This window comes from Poecilia reticulata, linkage group LG8 (genome assembly GCF_000633615.1).
Source record: "Poecilia reticulata strain Guanapo linkage group LG8, Guppy_female_1.0+MT, whole genome shotgun sequence".
NCBI classification, from domain to species: domain Eukaryota; kingdom Metazoa; phylum Chordata; class Actinopteri; order Cyprinodontiformes; family Poeciliidae; genus Poecilia; species Poecilia reticulata.
Genome location: NC_024338.1, coordinates 8,381,299 through 8,403,334, shown reverse-complemented (window position 1 = coordinate 8,403,334; position 22,036 = coordinate 8,381,299). Strand labels below are relative to the sequence as shown.

Here is a 22,036-nt window from a genome sequence, read left to right as displayed (position 1 = left end):
TTTTTTTCTGTTCTTGAATTTCTTCAGACAGAGGGTATCATGTGTTGCTTTTTGAGATATTTTAGCCTATTTCACATTGTCAGCGTGTTGCGCTAAAGAGTTAGRGTTATGTTTTTATACCTCTCAATGTGAGATGTATTCAGATTATTCTAACTGTAAAGCTGTTCGCTCAAGTCAGACAGAAATCAAAATGATCAATACTGCTTTCTTCTTCTCTGTGGATATCGTTTTAACAAGTAAAGTGCAGCTTCAGTACGGTAAAAAAATATGTCTGTTTTAGAAACTTCAAAAATAATATATAGATCAATTTAAGTTTGTATAAACGCGGTCACGTGACGTTTCTTGACCCAGAGCTCAGCTAATTGTGCTTCTACACTGACCCCTAGTGTTTTAAATTTGAAATTACTTCAGATCACAATGTCACTGTGTGAATTTTTCGTACTTCTTTTTTCCTTTAGTTACAAACCAAAAAGTTAAACAGGACAAAAGTCTGATTTATGTGGACAATATCTAAATTAATTCTGTGCACTGACTATTCAGGTTGTTTCTTTATATGGCATCAGCATAAACTGTGTTCTCTGATAGATTTCATTCTTATAGTTCTAAGGTTTTCAATATTTTYCCCTTAAAATTATCAAATTTTCCACTCCCAATATTCTTTCTRGCTCTTAATTTGCTCTTTGTAGCTGAGTCCATTTAATACATTTTAATTACCTAATTAATAAGCAAACCCAGAAGAAAGAGTAAATCCAATCCAATCATACAGACAGATTCCAAGTCAGTAAAACTCTTTCTAAATTGTTTGTCGTTGCACCAAACAGAAGTTTATTATTCAAACTGGATAAAGAGTTTATTCAAGAAAACCCAGCAGATGGCATCTAAGCTGTAACTTTCACTATCCCTGAATGAGGATGTGGCAACACTGAGGTATCACTTGAGTCGTTTACTTTGCAGCAATCCCTCATACACACAGTAAGCAWCAAGCTGAAAGGAAAACTCTGCTTTCACTGGAAGAAACATCTACCAGAACCCGGCTTACATTCAAAATATCTACATTCACAAATAGTTAAAGCTAAAAGATTCTTCCCAATTTTTTTTTGTGTCAAAAGTGAAACTTATGAGTGATTCCTGATTCGACTCTCAGGTTTAAGATGTATGTAGTGGGAGTAARTAATCCTGTGGATCAACGGGTCGGAGATTCTGTCTGGTTCTAAAAAGAAACTTATTTCATTGAGGAAGGAGACATTGTTCCTAATAACTTTGAAACTCGAGGTARCCTYCATATTTGTTTCCATGAAGCCAAAATAAATGATTAGCAAAAAGTCAATATCAATTCAATGATGGTACRTGACGTGATCATGTACTAAATTTGAATGTTCTGCTTTTTATCAGCTTTTAGTTTMCTGTGTCAATAGATTAACTAGAAAACTCATTTATATTGAGTAAATGCATTTGATGAATTTATATTAAACAATAGGTTTGTGCTGCTTTTGCTAACCCACCGATGGATTTTAATGGATTTATTTGGCATTTATTCATCTTTCGCTTTTAGTAGCATTTCGAGCCACATCTGGAAACCTCTCTGTYGCTGCGAGATGAATAAATGTAACAAATGCATAATGGAAAACTCTTCTGACTCCTTGTCTCGTACCGATGGGAACACCACAAAATTGTCCAGCTGCTGAACAACCCAGGCACTCTGTTATTTCCTTTGCCGTGTTGAAACAGCTGGAAAGYCTCTTCATGTGGAAATGTAAAGGTGCTAAATGGTCGTTGTCCCCAATCCAGCCGTGTCACCTGAGCGTCATCCGTCTGTTCGCTCGAGATGTTTACGACTCTGGAAGGTGGCAACCGGACAGGAAGGTGTGTGTGATGTGSAGGGAAGGTGGAAGAGGAGCCTAAATGTGTTTGCTTGTTTTATTGCTTTAGTGACAGGATTACGCAGCCTGGATCATGTGGACTGTAGCAGTGGCTGATTTGTTTTATAGAAGGAGGAACACAAGACATGCATTCAATCCTGTCGCTCATTAACTTTTGAAAATTAGCAACAGCATGACAGACCAAACCAGGTTCAGGCAACAGATGGGACAGACTGCAAGAGATAATAATAATAATAATAATAATAATAATAATAATAATAATAATAATAATAATAATAATAATAATAATAATAATAAAGCTTAAATTAAGAGTCAGACTAGACTGAAAACAGAAAGAAGTAATAATATAATAACCTCATATTTTCAGGCCCTTTCATGCATTTTTCTAAATTTCAACCTAGGAAATGTATGCATTTACTAGCGTTAAGTTGTTAGTTTTCACTATTTGTCTTCCCTTATCAATAATAGGGGAGTTAGATGTACTTAAAAACTGTCCACCTACCCTCACAGTTTTACTTTAACAATGAATGAAAAATTAAGGTCTTGGACTTTTCACTTTAGCTGTAATTTGTTCTGTGCGCTTGTGAAAAATAAAAAATAAAAATCTGATCCCACCCTGAACCCGATGTCAACATGTCTCTGCAGGACTCCCCTGCAGTACTGTTTCAATTAAAAGAAACATGTTTTCTCACCACTTCTTTGATTCATTTTGTCCAGCTGTCGACTTTAAGTCTGTGTCCATGTCCAACCAGAGCCAGGTATTGTGTAGTTGGTGCTTTTAATCAGTTTTCAGTTAAATTAATTCAGTCCAACTCTATAACAGTCACAAAATGTCACCAAAATCACTCTGTCCCTCTAAAATCTTTCAGAAAATTGTAAAAGTGTATTGAATTGTATTGTTTGCTGAACATTGCAATATATATCGTATCATGAGCAGAATATTGTGTATCGTATAGTGAGATTATTGTATCAATACAGCCCTAGCTGTTGTTGTCTTCCATCTGTTTAAAGCTCAGTGACATGGAAAGAGTAACCCCACACAGATAAATATTTATCAATGAAATGCTCAAAAAATAGGTCAGGTTGCCATCAGTTGGAGCCACTCCAACCATTCCACATGGTGAAATTCAGTGCAGATGGAGCAAATGCTTGGTGTAACATGAGATTATTTGTGTTTTTAAATTAGCCTCTACATAAATTATATTTAAAATATAAATCCACTCATGACGTAGCATACAGAAATGGAATTAGGTCAAACTGAAAATCATGGCGACACAAACCTCATAATCTTAAATGGGACACCATTCATATGAGCTACAGAAACAGTCTCCTCAGTTATGGCCGAAGTGTTGCCATATAAACCATGAGTGCGATTAGAGAGCATATAAACATGCAAATGATGTTTTTGAACACAAAGACCTTGATCTGTTTCCACACACGACTTTAGAAAAGACCAACATTTCGACTCCATGCTGTTAAAGTCAGAGGTCTTCTACAACATGAGCACTAATTCGATTTGCGTATCCGACTGGGTAAGGGACGGGCTTTTTCAAAATGTGGTGACAATGGTTTACGAGCAGCCTTTTATTGTCTAAATCCACCTTGATTTTATAACCAACAATATTTATCTGCTTGGCTTTATGGGCCTCTGGTGACCTTTGCCCCTTCACCACCATAAAAGGCTTCCTCCGCTTCTTAAAGGAAAAAAAGGGGGGGCATTGTGTTAGAAAGCAGACAAACAGGCAATGTTTACAATATTTTGTTATACTTTTTAGAAATGCTCTTTTTGTTTATCCTGTAGAGGATTTCTGCATTAATACACACATTAAGATCACGTAGTATTTTTAAGACACAATTCAAACATTGATTTTCTTTTAGGCTGGTGATTTTTCTTAACTGTGGGATGTTTGTCTGGATGGAGTGTGGGAGTTTTTTCCACTTTTCCCTCCCTCTCAGCCGTGCACTGATTGTCACTTTGTAGTTGTTCATTAACTAATATACRACAGACAGACTCGCCTCCATCAACTGATCTTAGACTCCAGCTGAAGAAACACCAGGCGCTCAGGCGGAAACACTTTATCTCTACAATCTTGGTATTATTTTTGCTCTCCGAAAACGTTGAAGTGTCAACATCTTCAAGAAAAGCTTGTTTTCTTCTCTTATCTTTATGTCGGATTGTAAATCAGGAGAATTTCTGCTTCGTCACCTTCTCACTTCTGTTTTTGGATCTTAAAGGACACAGAGGCTCAGCTCCGACACGTTTAAAGGCCTTCAGTTCACCCGAACCGGCTCGTATTTATTTATTTATTAACTAATTTTGACACTCAAAAGCTGGAAGAGGCGCGGATTTGTGAGGACTTGAGGAAAATCTCCCGGATCAATCATGCGCAGCTGGGACTGTTTACTGTACCTGGGAGTGCTGGGAGCGTTGGGACTTATGGCGTCTGGCCACACAATGCTGGACGACTGCTTGGCATCAAACCGTAAATACAAAATGAACGTCGTTGTTCTGGAGGACAACAACTACGAGTGGAGTCGGCCGTTTGTGCAGAAGGCCGTGGAGCAAGCTATCGAGAAGGACCGGCAGAAGAACATCGGTAATGGTAGGGTGCTCAGGAAACCCCGAACAAACTGGTTTCCATTAGCTTACAAAACAGCCTAAAACCAAGAACTTTGACATATTTATTAATTATTTGATAAATAACAGTTAGTCATTTGATATGAGATGGAATTGATCYACAAACTGTTAAACATGACAGTGTACAATMAAAATGGTTGATAATGAATTTGGTGTTTTTTAGCATTTCGCTGAATTGTAGAGACTCACCTTCCCTCTGCTTTGCCAAGTGATCCAAAAGATTAGCAAACATTTAAAAACCTATTTTATTTTTCTAACTTTTCTGCTCGGAATTGTTTTTAAATTTAATTTTCATCATTTATAATAAATAATATCTCAACAAGATTTAACTTACACATGTCCATCAAAATGCATGCGATCTTCCTGCTTTGGTTTTTGTGTAAAATATATTGAATAAAAGAAAGAAAATGTAAAAAAAAAAGAGTATTTTCATGTAATCTCCACCAAGTATTTTTATCTATTTAAGATTATTTAATCATTTACAAAGGTTAGTTTCAGTAAATACATTTTAAAAATGATTAGAACAAGAAAATGTAGATAAAAATTAGGATCCATGCATAAAGCGGTGGAGATGAAAACACACGAAAGATTTAAAAATCGGTTAAATTTTTCTACCCACACTAATTCATTTTGTAAAAACTTCAGYCAAATTGTCCAGATAAATTTCTATCTCTATTTTTTGTGCTTTTAAAGYGATTAATCGTATCTGCTCAGCTTATTTTATAACCAAACAYTGTATGTCCTCATGAGTCGCGTTGCTGTAACTAAATGGGAACTTTACATGGATCTGAATCAAGTATTTAATCCCATAACTATTCAGATTTGCCAAGTTCCAACCCTTGTTTTATTTCTTTCTCTTATGTTTTTCACACATGTAAGTCCACACCATTAATTTGTCACATTTTCATGCAATTGAAGGAGCTCAACTTAGTGTAGTGTAAGTTTAAGTACAAAATACACATTTACTGATCATCAGATTTGTGACAAGTTGGAATAATGCTACCAAAAGGGGAAGGATTGCAGGGATTACATCACATCTTTAACTCACATATTCATGTATTTGTTCACTGATTAATTCTGTTCAGGGTAGCAGAGCACCTGAAACTTTTCCCAGAATTCACTGGTTAAACGGATCAGCCCACGACTGCATGCCGCACCTGCACCGAGAGCAAACAAATGTAGCACTTATTGCATTTTATTACATCTTCTGWTGAACTGAAATGCTCCAGCAAGCAAAGACSGGATGAAATCGACTCACCAATACGTTCCGTGTAAACGTACAACCAGTGTGAAGTTTAATAACGCGAGATTTTGGAGAGGATACAAAGAGCAGCAGCAGCTGATCGGTCCACAATTACACGCAGAAAGGAGACATCATCTGACCAAATTGATTTGTAGATCAATTTTGTATTGATCTACAAAATTTATTTGTAGATCAATAAATTTTGTAGATCAATTTATTGATCTACAAAATTCGACAAAGATGACGCCATGCAGGCGACAGCCCACAAAAACTTCGCTTGTATTTAAAGCAGTGAATACATTTTTGCAGCATCCGATGGGGTTTGTAATCATCTGAACGCTGTTAATTATAAGACACACCAACTTGATTCAACAATCCCAGAAACATGAACTAAACAGAAACAAACAAACATGAATATGTAAAAAATAAAAAAAATAAAAAATCCAAACCACATTAGTACGCTGGTGTCCTCGTTTCATTACCGTCCCAACATAACGGCCTAAGTCAGCTGTTTATCAAACAAGTTTCTTATAATGTTGAGCGTTTTCTTTGTCGATAACGGCTAATCAGTGGCATACTTTCCGAGAGAAACTACAGGCAAATAGTTTATCTCTGGGTGGTAAAAGTCGGTCTAATCTAATCTTTAATAACCCCGGGAGATCGATCAAAGAAATGTAATATTAATATGTCTTATCTGTTTTGCATGACTTCAAGACCTGGACCTCGTTTTGACGGCCAACTACAACGGGTTCAACACCACCGTGTACAACCGGCAGGGCTGCGGCAGCAGCACCTGCGAAGGAGTGGCGATACTCAAGAGGCTGGTTGTGAGTTTGGTCAAATGTGTTCAGAGGACGTTCACTTTTTTATTTTTTTTGTATTTTTTTTTTAATGCACTTGTTAGGGTTCAGTTATTCCCAAGTCGGTGAGGTGGAAGCGTCAGACCGCTGACACATGTTTTATTTGGAGACCGTCAATAGTGACAGGATCCGAACCACAGGTTCCCCTTTTGAGTTTTAATTTTATTACGGCGAGATTAGCTTTTGGCTGTATATCTGCCGCCGCTGCCAGAGCAAACCGCTGCCGTGGCGCTCGTAGTGCGCAAAGATCAGCGTCCTGCTCACAGCGCAGCCGCATGGCGCAGGATCTGGAAGCTCAATAAAACGACCTGCTTCCTTCACAACCGATTCAGATTTCCAATGAAATCTGGATATTTGAGAGTTCAGGGGGAAGAAAAAGTCGCTGTTTTATGCCACGAGTCTATTTCAGATTTGGTGTTTTAAGTTGTTGGATTGATTTTCATGTAGGTTCTTTGAAACCACCAGAAATAAAGACATGACGGCAAACTCCATGTCTTACATTGCAACAAAAAGACCTGTGGCAGCACTGTTAATATGAAACTATGCCTTTTTTATGTGTAGATGAAGATAGAGGTCATGTTTATCAGAAACGTTTTAGAAAATAATAATTCATGTAGCTTCTCTATTTTTTTGTGGCAAACTACAAACTGCCTGCTTGTTGTAATTTGCATGCAGAAAACAGTCCAACCTATAGAGAGCAAAGAGTGCAGCACAAAAATATCAGCAAATCTTTAGGATTTTTTTCCCCACATCTCATACAAATTGTCTTTGTATTTTATTGGGATTTTTTGTGAAAGATCAGCAAAAAACGGAAAAGTCAGAGAAACGTGATACCAGGGTTGGGCGAGATGGACGTAAGGCTTTATCACAATATTTGGCAATAATAAGACGTTTTTTGAGGCACAGTAACTGCATGGCACAGCAGTCATATCCCATAAATATAAATACTTAAAATCAATCCTATTTGTAAAGTGCTTCATTAGGACACCAGTAACATCAAGACATTTGACTTCTTTCACTAAAAAGCCACAATAATGGCATTTAATCACATTATCAGATTTATTTATCTTTCTTGATTATTTTGTTTTGTCTTAATTCAAGTTCGCTAAGATATCAATTAGAAACTAGATCAAAAATGTTTGGTAAGATTTAGTGAAACTTTGAGTTTTTTTTTTTAAGGGAGTGAATAATCAATGATGCTGATCGACAGACTTTCAAACCCATTTGTGATCAATATTCAACCACTTTGTGCTGCATTGTGTTGCAGCGCAGCAATGAAGTCGGATGCATCATGCTGGGACCTTCATGTACTTTCGCCACCTTCCAGTTAGTGGAGTAAGTGTCACTAAAAGTTTTCTCTGACCAAACACACCTTCTCAGTCCACTTTAACTCTCACCCTCTTCCACAGCGAGGAGATCGGCTTGACCCTCAGCATTCCCATCATCTCTGCTGGSAGCTTCGGCCTCTCCTGCGACTACAAGCCCAAACTGACGCGCACCTTGCCTCCGGCTCGAAAAATCATCGATCTGTTCCTGAACTTCAAGACMGAGGAGCTGAGATTTAAACCCGAGTGGGAGAAATTCTACGTGTACAAAAARCAAGTGAACAATGCGACCGAAGACTGCTTCTGGTGAGCCGCTGGGAGTTGAACCCGACTTCACTTTTATCCTGTTCTCCCTCATCTTCGGTTTTCTGCTTTTCCAAACAGGTACATCAACGCTCTGGAGGCGCCGTCCGCGAGATTCGCTTCGCAAACTCAGAGGGTGATGGTTCGGGAAAAGARGGACCTGCAGCGCATCTTGAAGACTTCAAATCGCCACAGCAACAGTGAGTTTTTAAAATGTTTTTTTATTATTATTTTAACAATGTTAATCTACCATTAAACATAAAAAGCTAAAACAAAGGGAAAAGTTTTGAAAATGTTAAGTTATTTTTTTCCACCGGCACAGTCTGAGCTGAACCATTTTCTTGTAAAATTTGTGAGAATAACTTTTTCTTTATTTTATTTTATTTTATTTTATTTTATTTTATTTTATTTTATTTTATTTTATTTTATTTTATTTTATTTTATTTTATTTTAGAGTGAATTTGCTGCATTGCCCTTGGCAGGCAGGTGAATAAGTAGTTTGTGAACAATCACTAAAAATAACAACAAAAACTCAAAAAGTGCTGCTGCAAAGTTCTCAGACAGGCAACAGTTAAATTAATACTGTTGGAAGTCAGAAGCAAATATTGATTTTCATCACACAGTATAATCAAATAAATTGGGAAAGTTCTTATTTTTTGGATGCAATTTTTTTTGCCACATTATAACGTCATTTTTCTATTTTAAAACTTACTGCCATCCATTTTTTCTCTCTACTGCTTTCTTGAAGGCCCAAAATCAATATGGCCGCCATGCTCGTGGCCACAGTTTTTAAACTTTTTGTCTGACGCACTGAAAGAAAAAAAAAATCCCTTTTTCTTTCAGTTATTATTTTATGTGGCGGCCCTGAAGAAATTTCYTTAATAAAGGAGGATGTGGACCAGATTCACCCAGACACCTTGTTCATTCTTCTTGATCTTTTTAAGTAAGCTCACTCTGAATTTCACTTTTTGCTTCAATTAGAAATTTTTTAAACATTGGGGGAGAGGAGCAAGACATTTTCCCCGGTGTGTCACCTTTTTCTTCTCAATCTAGCCCTGAATATCACGTCAACGAAACGGCCCACGAATTGATGGAAGACGTCCTGGTCGTCACTCTGCCGCCGAGGAACTACAGCTACAACTCAAACTCCTCGTACAACGACACGGTGAGCGGATGTCCAACAAAGACCAGACAGTGAGACCTGTTTGAAAATATTGTCGATAAGTTAGATTTTTTTAAAATTTCGTCTTTCGTTGCAGATAAATGACTACGTGGCTGGATATCATGACGGAGCTCTGCTCTTTGGACAAGTGCTCAGAGATCGGTTGATGAGCAGTGAGGCCGGCAGGAAGTCTGAAGTCGTGAATTACAAYCCGTTTGCAAACGTGACTATCGAGGGTGAGCACGGCAGGAGATCRGACGTCAGACATTAAATCAAAAAGTGACAATTAACATCAAGTATTTGGGGGAAAAAAAGTATTTTCTTTATTGCTGTGACTTAGTATTAATTTTCATTCCGCCATATTGAGAGCATAAAAAAGCATCTGAAGCAGATTTAAGTGCTGACTTTRACTAGGCCATTCCAGAGGCTATTTTTGTTTATTTTTAAACTGCTCAGAGGTGTGCCATGTTTATTGCAGCTTAATAATGTATGTTTATGTGTTGTTGTTGTTGTTGTTGTTGTTGTTGACGCAGGTCTAGCGGGACACGTTGTGCTCGATGAGCACGGAGACAGAGACGTGAACTTCTCCTTTATTTACACGTCAGTGAAAACCGGGAAGGTGAGCTCAGGGTTGGTTTACCAGCCAGCGCAGACAAAACAAACAGGAACACATGTTTTCATCTCTGGTTTCTTGTTTCACACAGTATGAAACTCTGCTAGTGTTCGATTCATCACAAAACAGGACCATTGAAACACACCCCAACCCGGCTCTGGGCTGGAAAGGCCAACTTCCTGACGATGAACCTGAAAATCCAGAAGGTAAATAAGTGTTTAAGTATCTATAGCAAATATCTGAGCTCACTTGAAATAAGACAAATAATATTTCAGCAAGATACAGGAGCTTGTTTGAAGCCATATTCTTTATATTGATGAAAAAGTTCTAGTTTGCTGATAACAAGGCATTTTTCTCATCTTCTAAATGAAATTTACTTGTATTTTACTGTCCTCTGGTTCCACGTGTACTGAGACATTTGCTCTAGAAATGTTTTTGCAGCGTTTTTGCAGAGTAGGTTTGTTTCACATCTGCAACCTGGAAATAAAATAGTTTCCGCTCTTCGTGTTAGACTCATATAAGATTCTGATAAACRCTTGATTCTCAGCTGTTTTAGATGGTGAAGGTGAACTCTTGAATTTATCTTGMTCGCTGTTAGCTGGAAACCCCCAAAGAGAATGACTTGTATCACTGCAGACACTAACTACTAATACTTAGTCCTGACAGCCCCAAATACAAAAATAAACGTAGTAAGTCAAAGTCTTTATTATTGTACCATCTTGACACAATGTTTTATCTGATTTGTCAATCTAAAACAAAATGTAAACTTTTTAACGGAGCGATGATAAACAGATTCTTTAAAACTCTGGACATTAAATCAAGAAGTGGTTCAACAATGCCCACTTATGCAACCAGATCAGTTATTTATTTTCCCTTTTCCTTTTTCTATAATGTGCTTTCCAACCTGAATCGTACAGGAGAAACKTAAAATCACATTAAGAAAAGTTGGAAATGATTTCTGATGGTCTCATTTAACATGAAAACGTTTCAGTGCCGCTGTATGACATCATACTGCAGGATTATTTCAGCAGCTGTAAAGATCTGCGTTTTATTTAACTAATGTGTGTTTTTCTTCAGACTTGGGTACACAGGACGTGATCGTGATYGTTTTGGGTGTCAGCGTTGTCGTGGTGACCGCCATCGCTCTCATCTTCTACAGGTAAACGCCGGAAAYGTTTCACGTCTGTAAACGCAAACGCCTCCCGCTCTCCTTTCTTGGAGCCTCTCTGAGCGACTACAGAGATAAACTACAAAAAAATAAATAAATAAAAAGAAGACATTTTGTGACTGTACTTGACTAAACCCACTGTTTGTCTGTGAACGCTGCCAGGCAGAACAGGAAGGAGCGTCTGATGCAGAAGAAGTGGTCCCACATGAGTCCGCACCTGATTGGTCCTCTCGATGAGAAGGAAGTCTCTCTGAAGGTCAGGACTGTCGTCCAGTAACAAACTGAACCTCTAAGCTGGCAGCGATGATTATAAAATAAACAAAGCCAAGTGAAAAGTGACACCAGGAATTTTTATCACTTACAACAAGGCCGTTCCAGGCTTTTCCGGGGCCCTAAGCAGATTTTCGTTTGGGCCCCTCCTCCCAAACTAGATGCTTCATCATTCCTACTGCATTGCTGTTACATAGCTGCCATCATTAGCATAATTTGTAATTAGCTTGCATCATGTCGGTGTTACTATGRCTACTGATTTTAGCCTTACAGGAGTAACAAACTAAAGAAAAATGTTTTTTTATGTTGAAATGCAGAGGGGTATTTAAGTGTGTCGTATTRTGTTAACTATTTGAAAGTAACATCAGCTGATAAATGCTAAGTTTACAGTAAACAATAGAACWAGTTTGATATCTTATAATCTCCTAAAAGTGGCAGAAGAACAGGAAGAGATTAGCTGTTATTTTGTGTCACAACAACAATAATAATCCTTATTGTGTAACATGTATTTAGTGTGTATTACATGTGCGTTTAGGTGACCCAAAGATGACCTATTGCTGCAGCCATCTGTCCGTCCATCCGTCCATTTGCATTAGTAAAATCATTTTTCTGTAGTGATCCATATTCAAAAAATCGCGTTAATCTCTTACCTGTAACCAAATTAAGTTCGTCAAGCTTCATTTATTTACATTTGCTTAACATGACGACTTATTAAACTTAATATATTTACTTGGACACATTTAATAAAATTATAACAAATTAATCATATTTTTTTWAAATTGGATCACATGTTTTTCTTTTTCAGAGTTCTGTAGAATGGTTCAGATAACATTCATGTGTGAGAATGGTCCAGTCAAAGTTCAGACCCTAATCCAACTGACTTGAATGGGTGAACAGTGGTTTACGTAGTTCGTTTTTCTTTCTCGGTGGGTGTTCATCTATGAATGAATGTGGGAATCCTTTCATAATAATCTGTCAGTTTAAAAATCGTTGTTTGTTGTTTTTGGGAACAGATCGACGAYGATAAGAGGAAGGACAGCACTTACTTCAGGCAGCGAGGCTGCTACGACAAGAAGGTAATTTTATTCCTGCCTCCAGRAATYCGTAACTGGATYGCAAACTAATAGTGACACWTGTTTGTTTAAAATCCTTCCCAGCCTGTGATCCTGAAAGAGCTGAAGAATGCAGGAGATTTCACCGAGGAGCAGAAAATTGAGCTCAACACTGTGAGCTCCTTTGAGTTTTGTTCAYACGTTTCTACTAAAACACACAGTACAGATACACATCTATGCTACATATTCTGATCTTTCATGCGTTTGTGTTGCAGCTGCTGCGGATCGATTATTACAACCTGACCAAGTTCTACGGCACAGTGAAGTTCGAGTACGGCGTCTTYGGAGTGTTTGAGCTCTGCCAGCGGGGATCCCTCAGGGTAAGATCAGATCTCTGGTTTCGCCTTTTTCTGAGTTTTTTTTTTTAATTACTTTACGAATTCTTTTGTTGTATTTCAAAAACAGTCAGTGCCATTCCTGGTGCTCAGCAAAACTGGATGAAAAGACRGATTTTAAGTTTATAAAACGTGTAGAATTCCTTCAAATAAATAATTTTTTAAAATTGTTATTGTAGTGACATGTTCTCACACTGATTTAGATTAGACTGCCCTGTAATTTGAGCATTTATTTGGTGAGAAAAAAAGTCCATATTAAGAAATAATTACTTTTAATAGCATAACGCCCTGAAGGTAAAAGAGAGTAGTGCAAAGTATTAACAGCTGTTTTTGATATGTGTCATTTTGGAATAGAATAATAATGTAATTATTGTCCGTTATTCATGTGCAAACTGACAGAAAAAAAGAACTAAAGAAGATAATATTGAGCAACGTTTTACACTGATGTAATTTGTCAGTACACAAATAAAATCTGATTTGTTTTGACTGATAGGATAATATGTAAGCTCACAACTTTTATCTTAAAGTTCTAGTTATGCGAGTCTAGAGTTCAGAGTCTAGACGGCCACATGAATATGTTCGGCGGGCCAGATTTGGCCCCCGGRCCGCGAGTTTAACACCTGTGCTGAGTAGGACGAACATGAAACCACACAGTCATTAAAAGCAGACTGAAGGAAATGTGCAAAATGTGTTTGTATATTTGTGAATCGAAACAACAAAAGACCTTTTTAAAAGAGTAAGGAAACATTTTATTTTACTGTAGAGCATAATCTCATATTAGAACATTCTGAAAAAAAAAAACCCAACAACCCAACAACTTTAAGTTCTAATCTAAATGTATTTTATGGATCTTTTACCCAGGTTGCCATTAAATGTAGCCAGTACTGTTCATGTTTGGCGCAGCCAGGAATGAAAGTTTGTCCTACTTTTGATGCTGCCTAGAATCAGCAGCTAAAACCATTTCTGTCCACGTTGCTCTGATCTCACTTCCTGGGATGCTGACACACATCCTGTTACTCTGTGGCCTAATTTCCACGCTGCCCCTAATAATCTTACTGCCTTCTTTATGATTTATGACACTCTGTGTGCAGAGCGCTAATGGTGTGTGCGTGAATGCACACTGAGGTTTACACACACACACACACACACACGCACGCACGCAGAGTGTCTATTAAGTGTTCCAGTTTTTTCCCTTCACCTAGCAGAGGCTGTGAGCTGACAGATAAAAGCCATAAAACATAAACTTTGTCTCCACTTGTTTATTTATTTATTTCCCCTCTTGCAGTACATCCTCAGTGACAGGATATCCTACCCAGACGAGACCTTCATGGACATGGAGTTTAAAATATCYGTCATGTACGACATCGCGAAGGTAACATTAATACTATCTGGTGTCAYGTTGAAAATATTAGTTTCGGATGTCTGCAATGTGACATTTACTCAACAAATGAGATGATGCWGCACCTTCAACTGTTTTCAGCATTMATTTAAAATGAAGTATTTTWAGAATATTAACACAACGCGACATCTTGAAGGATATACTATAAAACTTTGTTTTTTACATTTTGTCTCATTTTAGCCACAAACTTCAATGTTTCTAATTGGAATTTTATGTGAATCACAAAAGTGGTGAAGCAACTTCATCCAGSTTCCTGTGCATCAACTCTGACGAAAAGCCTCCCCACAGCATGATGCTGCCAACACCATGTTTGTTTGTAGGGATGTTAAAGGTGATCTGTTTTAGTATTGTTGACTAAATTACGCACAAGTGGACTCAAATTTCAAATTAGGCGACTTTTAAAGGAATTGGTTGCTCTGGGTTTTATTTAGTGGTATCAGAGTWGATAGAACTGAATAAAATGCATCTTTCAGGTTTTATTTTGAACYTTTTAAACTCTTATAATTTCACACTACTTTATGTTGGGTCTGTCGCATAAAATCCAGCTAAAACAACTGAGGTTTGTGGTTCCTAATGCAGCGAAATGTGAACAAAAATGTATTCATTCTTGTTGCGGAGCTCTGTAAAACATCTAATCTTTTTCACCCCCGTCCTTACAGGGCATGTCGTATCTGCACTCCAGCAGCATTCCAGTCCACGGTCGCCTCAAGTCCACCAACTGCGTGGTCGACAACCGCATGGTTGTCAAGATCACAGACTTTGGCTGCCACACCATCCTGATGCCCGGCAGAGGTGATTGTTGCCCTCTGACCCTTCATCCTAAACCTGAGAGTACTGGTCACTCAGCCTCTCTCCGTCGCTGCCTTTCAGATCTTTGGACGGCTCCGGAGCATCTCCGCAAAGACGGCGTGTCGCAGAAAGGCGACGTCTACAGCTACGGCATCATCGCACACGAGATCGTTCTGAGGCAAACGCCGTTCTACACCCGCTCCTGCTTTAACACCACAGGCACGTCGCCGCTCAAACGCTCCGCTTGTTCATTTCAGTTAAAAGATTTACTTTAGCTTGTTTCTCTGTGTGTGTGACTGAACTCCTATTAGTATTTACGCTCCTCTTCTGTAATCTCTCAGAAAAACTGCACAGAATTCAGTATCCCAGAGGAAACGGCTTCTTCAGACCGGACCTCTACTTTGAGGGAATATCAGACAGAGAAATTGAGGTAAACATCACATTAATAACACCAAGCTGTTATTTCAAAGTAGAGTGATTATCCATAGCTTGACAAAACTATGAATACAACTTTAATTTGTTAAAATTACATTATTTGGATTTCATAATATAGACCAAAACAAATTAGTGGATAATTACAACGTTTTTCTTTTTTTTTTTTATTCAAATAATGACATTTGTTGAATGAATCTGATCAAAATGAATCTCATCTAAAAGTAGCCTTTAAAGAACAACTATTTATACTGTAGTGAGACTTTATTGACTAGCTAAGTGACATTTGAAGACATTTAGTTCCAATGTATTTTATTTAAGGCTGTCAAAGTAAAGTAAACCAATCCACTTAATAATTATTGGTCTGTCTTACTTATAAAACCACAATGAAATACACAGAGGGGTTTGTGGTTGTAACGTGACAAAGAGTAAAACGTTCAAGGAGTATCTATAATCTTGCCTTGCACTGTAAATGTTATGAAAATAGCCTGCGTTTATCAGCTCCAGCTGAATAAATGACCCGTTATTCTTCCTCCTGTGTGCTTGTGAACGCAGCTCTACATGCTGATAAAGAGCTGCTGGGATGAAGACCCTGAGCGAAGGCCAGACTTCAAGAGGATCGAGTTAACGCTGGGGAAGATCTTCAGGTACGTCGACACGTCTTTACATCATTTTAAAAACATTAAATATGGCTGAAGGTGATGTTCCAAGGTCAATTTTTTACTTTGCTTTTATTTTCACAGTAACTTGCACAACCAGGCCACGGAGACGTACATGGACAACCTGATCCGCCGGCTRCAGATGTACTCCAGGACTCTGGARTGTTTGGTGGAGGAGAGAACRGCTCTGTACAAAGCCGAGAGGGACCGAGCGGATCGCCTCAACTTCATGCTGCTRCCTGGGTACGGTCATTTACTGAAAAACCCTGGAACTAAAGCAGAGCAGGTCCAAAGCTGGAAAAATGATTTCTGCAACTTTTCCTTTGTTTTATGACGCCTGGASACAAAATAAAGTAGCCATATTCTCTCCTAAAACTAAATATATCCACATAGTATTACTACTGACTGTGTCTTTATTGACTGGTGACATGAACTCACACATGCAGAGAGTCTACAGGCTACAAATCTTCACATAYGAGTTGAAAATGATAAGTTCCTCTCCGTGTGTTTGGCTAGTCCTGTGGTGCGCTCGCTAAAGGAGACGGGAAGAGTGGAGCCCGAGCTGTTTGAGGAGGTCACCATCTATTTCAGCGACATAGTGGGCTTCACCACCCTGTGCCACTACAGCACCCCCATGGAGGTGGTGGACATGCTGAACGAGATCTACAAGAACTTTGACAGCATCCTGGATCACCATGACGTCTACAAGGTAGCTCAGTGCAACAGCAGAGGGGTGGGAGCGATACGATTCTACGGTTTACGTTTCTGCCTGGTGTATCAGTAATCCCAAATTTGTGGAGTGATACGGTCAAGATTGAAAAAAGCCTGATTTATTTTTCTAGCTTGTTGTGTTACTTGAGTGAATGTTTCCCTTTGGTCTCAGGTTGAGACRATAGGAGATGCCTACATGGTAGCGTCAGGGTTACCCAAGCGAAATGGCGACAGACATGCGGTGGACATCGCCCACATGGCCCTCGACCTTCTGTCGTTTGTTGGGACTTTTGAGTTGCAGCACCTGCCGGGGATTCCTCTGTGGATTCGTATTGGAGTGCATTCAGGTACCAAACACTCCTGATTCTTCTAACTACCTACAAACGCATCAATAAATATCAATACACTTGAAACATGATTTAATCTAGTTGCTGTGTGCAGCTTAGTGGCACAAATCAAGTGTTTTGTGCCGCTTTACAAATAGGAATGTTTCTCAAGAACATCATGCGTTTGTTGGGTTGTAATTGCTGCACCATGCAGTCTCGGCCTACGGTTACCTAAAAAAGTTCCATAAATATTGTGATTAAACTTTTAAGTCCATGTTGCTCATCCCTGATCTACATCCAGGTCCGTGTGCAGCCGGCGTGGTCGGAAACAAGATGCCTCGCTACTGTCTCTTTGGAGACACGGTGAACACGGCGTCTCGCATGGAGTCCACAGGCCTGCGTAAGGCGAAACACACACGAGAAAACATCCAGATAAAAACTTTTAGAAAGAAGCAGATCTCTACATCTGACAAGCGGTTTCCACTTTCTCCTCCAGCTCTGAGGATTCATGCCAGCCAGTCCACAATCAACATCCTACGGAGGACAGACTGCCAGTTTGAGTTTGAAAAAAGAGGAGAGACGTACCTGAAGGTGAGATGATTCTTTTTTACCGTCTTAAATCCTCACATGTACCAAATCCTCACATGTACCAAACGTTGCATATAAACTTGGTGTTTGTCTGTGTTTTCCTGACTCTAAGGGTAAAGGCAAGGAGATGACCTACTGGCTAACAGGCGTAACAGGAAGAACCTACAATCTGCCCACACCACCGACGGCGTGAGTCGAGCCTCTACTATGTTTATGCCAAACATTCAGATACGTACGAAGGTCATGATGATTATCTGTCCGTGTTTGTCTCAGGGAGAACTTCCAGAGGCTCCAGCAGGACCTGGCAGACATGATCGTGTCCAGCCTGGAGAAGCACCGAGCCGGAAGAGAGGGCTTTGAGAAGAGGAAGACCTTGTCCACCAGAGTCCGCTGTAGAGACACCAACAACAGCCTGAGGAAGGACAGCCCGCCGGAGTACTTCCACCTGGCCGTCACCGACAACCCCAGCACGTTCCTGTGACGGAGCGCAGAGGAGACTTCTGGGAAAGACTTTGTTAAGCCCAGCGTTTGGGACTGAACGCCTGTTGGGACCGTTCTGCTGAGTCAGAGTGACTGTGCCGAAGCAGCAGGTGGATTAACGGTGACGTCATCTCTGTGATCTCTGCCCAGGTCACAGTCCTTCAAGGTTGAGAGAGCGGCAGGTTCTCGTGGCTATTACAGTAAGACCTTCAAGCACTGGGATATATTTCACTCCACAGAATGCACCTGTCAAACTGATTTGTACAAAGTTTTGCAGTCTTCATTTTATCTTCTGAGCCAATACTTTGCACTCGATTCATAAAATAATTATTATCTAGACTTTAGCTTGAGCTTTGTGTAATCTGAAACTAAAGTCATTTTTCTGCAAGAAAAAGAGATGAGACGAAAGACGAGGGGGAAACGGTAGTTTTTTGTTCACTTTTAAAGTGTTCTTACTTTTTGTTGCCTGCAGGATTCATTGCAAAGTATGACAAATTATTTACCGTGTAAATAAGMTTTATTTGCTGCGAACGACAGTGGATCTGCATTCTCTTGCTAATTTAGTAGCTACTCTTGCAGAAGTCGAAGTTCTATATGTAAATGTCTGACTGGAACTAAATGATGTTATGATAAAAACTCAGAACAACTAAAAACTCACCATCTGCAATACAGCATAAAGGAATTTCTCAAACAAAATTCTCTTGAATGCTACAAAGATGGCCACCGGGTGGGTTTTTATCGTTGCAGCTGTCGCCAGGTTTATCTTATAAAACGCCAAGTGAGCACACGTCCATTGTTTTCTGTCTTGGCACATCGATGCCACCTTGTTTTTAAAACATCTGATATGTTTTTTGTGATGATTTTTATTTTGCGTTTTACTAAATAAAAATTTTCAGTGTGGCTCAAAAATTGAAGCATTTTGTGTTTTATGTATGCAGTGTTTTTTTTAACTGCATATTCTGTACAAATTGCTGCAGTTTCAAGACACAGAAAACATTTTACAACCCTTGTAGAAATATAGAAAGTGATATGTAATTCAGATCATATCCAAAAACTCAAAAAAATATKGAGAATAACAGGTATTTAACCATGAATGACACATGTTTACCCTTCAATAACTTGGGGAAAACTAAACAGCATCCTGGAGTTCTTGYTTTTTGTCCAGGAATGAAAAACAGCTTTACGTTGATCTATACTGAAAACATTATAAGTAGACAGAAACACAGMTTCACCTCACACAACTCTACACAGTTTTGGCAGTGACTAACGCCGTGCCTCCCAGCTCGGTGGCAGGAAGTGGGACTCTGTGGTCGTCCCTGCAAACGYCGAAGCCGTCCTCACATTTTGGGTTGGGCTGGTGCATCGGGCGACAGGAGCCATCCGAGACTCCCTGAATGTCCTGACCGTTTTTCTCTGGTGGTGGCGCGTGAAATTCGACTGCTGGTTCTGTTTTCTTCAGAACCTCCTGGACCGAATCSTCTGCAACACCTGGATAAAAATAAATATGGAGAATTCGTACAGTTTCATGTCTCTCGTGTAGGTTTTACTTCATGGTTTTACTCCGTAGTTCTCTRCTCAACTTCTTATGACGTTTTGTGCATGTTGTGGGAAAACAATCCCTCAGCATGATGCTGCCACTGCCAAGTTTCACTATGGGTGACGTATGCTGGCAGCAACTGAAACTGACAGCAACTGAAACCGTCCTAAAAGCTAAATTGTTGTCCCTTATGACAAGGTACTAAACTTTTTCTGTGTCCAGGTTTACGCTGTTGTCATGGCAACATGCTSCTCCAGAAATGCCACAGGCATCTTGGCTGCGTCTCAGAAGAAGGCAGTCTTCGTATGGGCTGTCAAGGTTAGGTGGACGGCCATGTTTTTGTAAGTTTGTAGATTTTTTTTWACATTTATTTTTAGATTTTTCATTAAGAAAAAAAAAACCATTTAGATACAAGACGACACCAACGTTCCATACCAACCAGAGGTTCATCATATGAACATCAACAAGGATAAAAACAACCAAAACCATCTGTGATTTATAAAAACAAAATATCCAGGTGTACTCACTGAGATCTGATATCTTTCATYATAGCAACAGTAGCATAACGGTACGCTGAATGATAACCTGTTAACATATTCAATGTTCTGCAGTACTTTTCCACTTTTAACTGTATAAAACAGTGGCTTTTACAGGATGAGTGAATACAACTGATGCTGGACTCTCGTCAGTATTGTCTGTATTCCCTAAAAAGAAGGGGTTGGAATAAAAATTACAAACCAAATATTTCTGATTCTTATTTGAGATCAAGACTTTCAACTTTAAATAAATCACTCTAAACACGCCCCTTGCCTCGGCCAATCGTCCGAACAAAGTTGCGTTTCACATAGGCTAAACGAGGTAATGCGTTTATCTGCATTCCTGTTTTTCTCGTGTGCAGAGGAACAAATAGAAAACCTATTCAGCGGGAACAAAACGAAACTGTCGTGACTGGAGCCTCCTCTGCCCGCTTTTAAGTTGTTTCCAGATTATTAAATTAAGCCCGCAATCATATTGCCATATTTATAACACGAAGCACCAAACCTTCCTGGCGGGTTTGGACTCTGAGGGCTGCTGCAGCTGCTGATCTCTGCTCACATGGGAGACGCTGCAGCTGCTTTCGTCAGCAAGGATATGCAGATTTTAACTGACTTTCTGCRCACTGTACTCTTTACATTCTTTACTTCACTTTGCACAACACTGACAATCTTGACAATCTTACCAAGTATTTTTGGTCTACTTTCTACTGCAAATSTCTCAGCAAAMTTTAAATAAGGCAAACAAACTTAAAARTAACTTTTCAGCAAGATATAGGAGCTTGTTTTAAAGTAATTATTCCTTTATATTGATTAAAAACGTACTAGTTCCACTGGCAGATTACTTCACTTATAAGGCATTATTTCCATGATATAAGAGAAAGAATAGTGGTACTTTACCTTTTCCAGCTATATAAAGTAATTATTAACTTAAWACAAGCTAATATGTCTTTCTGAAAAGTTATTTGTAAGCAGAGGTGGGTAGAGTACCCCAAATATGTACTCAAGTATGAGTACTTCAACATATTTTTACTCTAGTAAAAGTAGCCGTTCAAGAAATTACAGAAGAGTAAAAAAGTATTTTGGTAAAAATGCTACTTAATTACTGAGTAACTGATCAAAACATCAGTCATTTAATATTTAAAAATGACATCATCAGGAAGACCGGAATGTAAACTTATGTAGAAATGGTGGTATTTTAAAGACCAAAATGAAAATAATTCATATAAATAAAAAAATAACAAAATTAGGCAAAAATAAATATATTTCCACCTAAATTTCTTTCAATATAGAACTTATGAAACTTTAAGAAAAACTGCAGAGTTTCTGTGTCTGGTTAGTTTTTAGTTAAAATAAGCTTGTTTTTYGCTCAGTTACTCACAGTGGATAGAGAATCCAGAACATTTACTCCAGTTAAAGTAGCAATACTTCATAACAAAATTACCCAAGTAAAAGTAAATAGTACAGCATAGTAAAGATACTCCTAAAGTTATGTAATTTTTCTTTTTTTTTTGTTAAAGTTACTGAATTAAATGTAGTTACTAAACCAAATAACCTAACAGTCATGTTTTTGGAGGAAGCCGGAGTACCCGGAGAAAACCCACGCATGCACAGGGAGAACATGCAAACTCCATGCAGAAAGACCGGGGCCGGGAATCAAACCCAGAACCTTC

The 22,036-nt window shown here is 38.7% G+C and overlaps 2 protein-coding genes across 4 annotated transcripts in view; one reads left to right on the top strand and one right to left on the bottom strand.

Moving 5' to 3' along the window:
- Positions 1–2,835: 2,835 nt before the first annotated feature.
- On the top strand, positions 2,836–18,493 carry gucy2ca (guanylate cyclase 2Ca). Of its 3 annotated transcripts, XM_008415552.2 has the most exons (28): positions 2,836–3,973; positions 4,116–4,483; positions 6,476–6,588; positions 7,889–7,956; positions 8,031–8,252; positions 8,331–8,449; positions 9,093–9,192; positions 9,303–9,414; positions 9,509–9,647; positions 9,945–10,030; positions 10,116–10,230; positions 11,102–11,183; positions 11,355–11,448; positions 12,476–12,538; positions 12,620–12,688; positions 12,790–12,894; positions 14,195–14,281; positions 14,968–15,100; positions 15,179–15,316; positions 15,439–15,527; positions 16,085–16,176; positions 16,273–16,431; positions 16,705–16,897; positions 17,072–17,246; positions 17,527–17,625; positions 17,722–17,816; positions 17,926–18,002; positions 18,087–18,493. In XM_008415552.2, the coding sequence occupies exons 2-28, from the start codon at positions 4,264–4,266 to the stop codon at positions 18,292–18,294; spliced, it is 3,252 nt and encodes a 1,083-aa protein (XP_008413774.1). In that variant the 5' UTR covers positions 2,836–3,973; positions 4,116–4,263; the 3' UTR covers positions 18,295–18,493. The 3 variants fall into 3 exon arrangements, with proteins under 3 accessions (XP_008413774.1, XP_008413775.1, XP_008413773.1); XM_008415553.2 differs by having other exon boundaries at positions 2,836–4,477; XM_008415551.2 differs by having other exon boundaries at positions 2,836–4,483.
- A 1,043-nt stretch (positions 18,494–19,536) lies between these two features.
- Positions 19,537–22,036, bottom strand: part of plbd1a (phospholipase B domain containing 1a) — an 11,318-nt gene continuing 8,818 nt past the window's right edge. The window contains exon 8 of the mRNA XM_008415654.2: positions 19,537–19,781. Within this exon, the coding sequence (XP_008413876.1) occupies positions 19,537–19,781 (245 nt within the window). The remainder of the gene's footprint in view (positions 19,782–22,036) is intronic.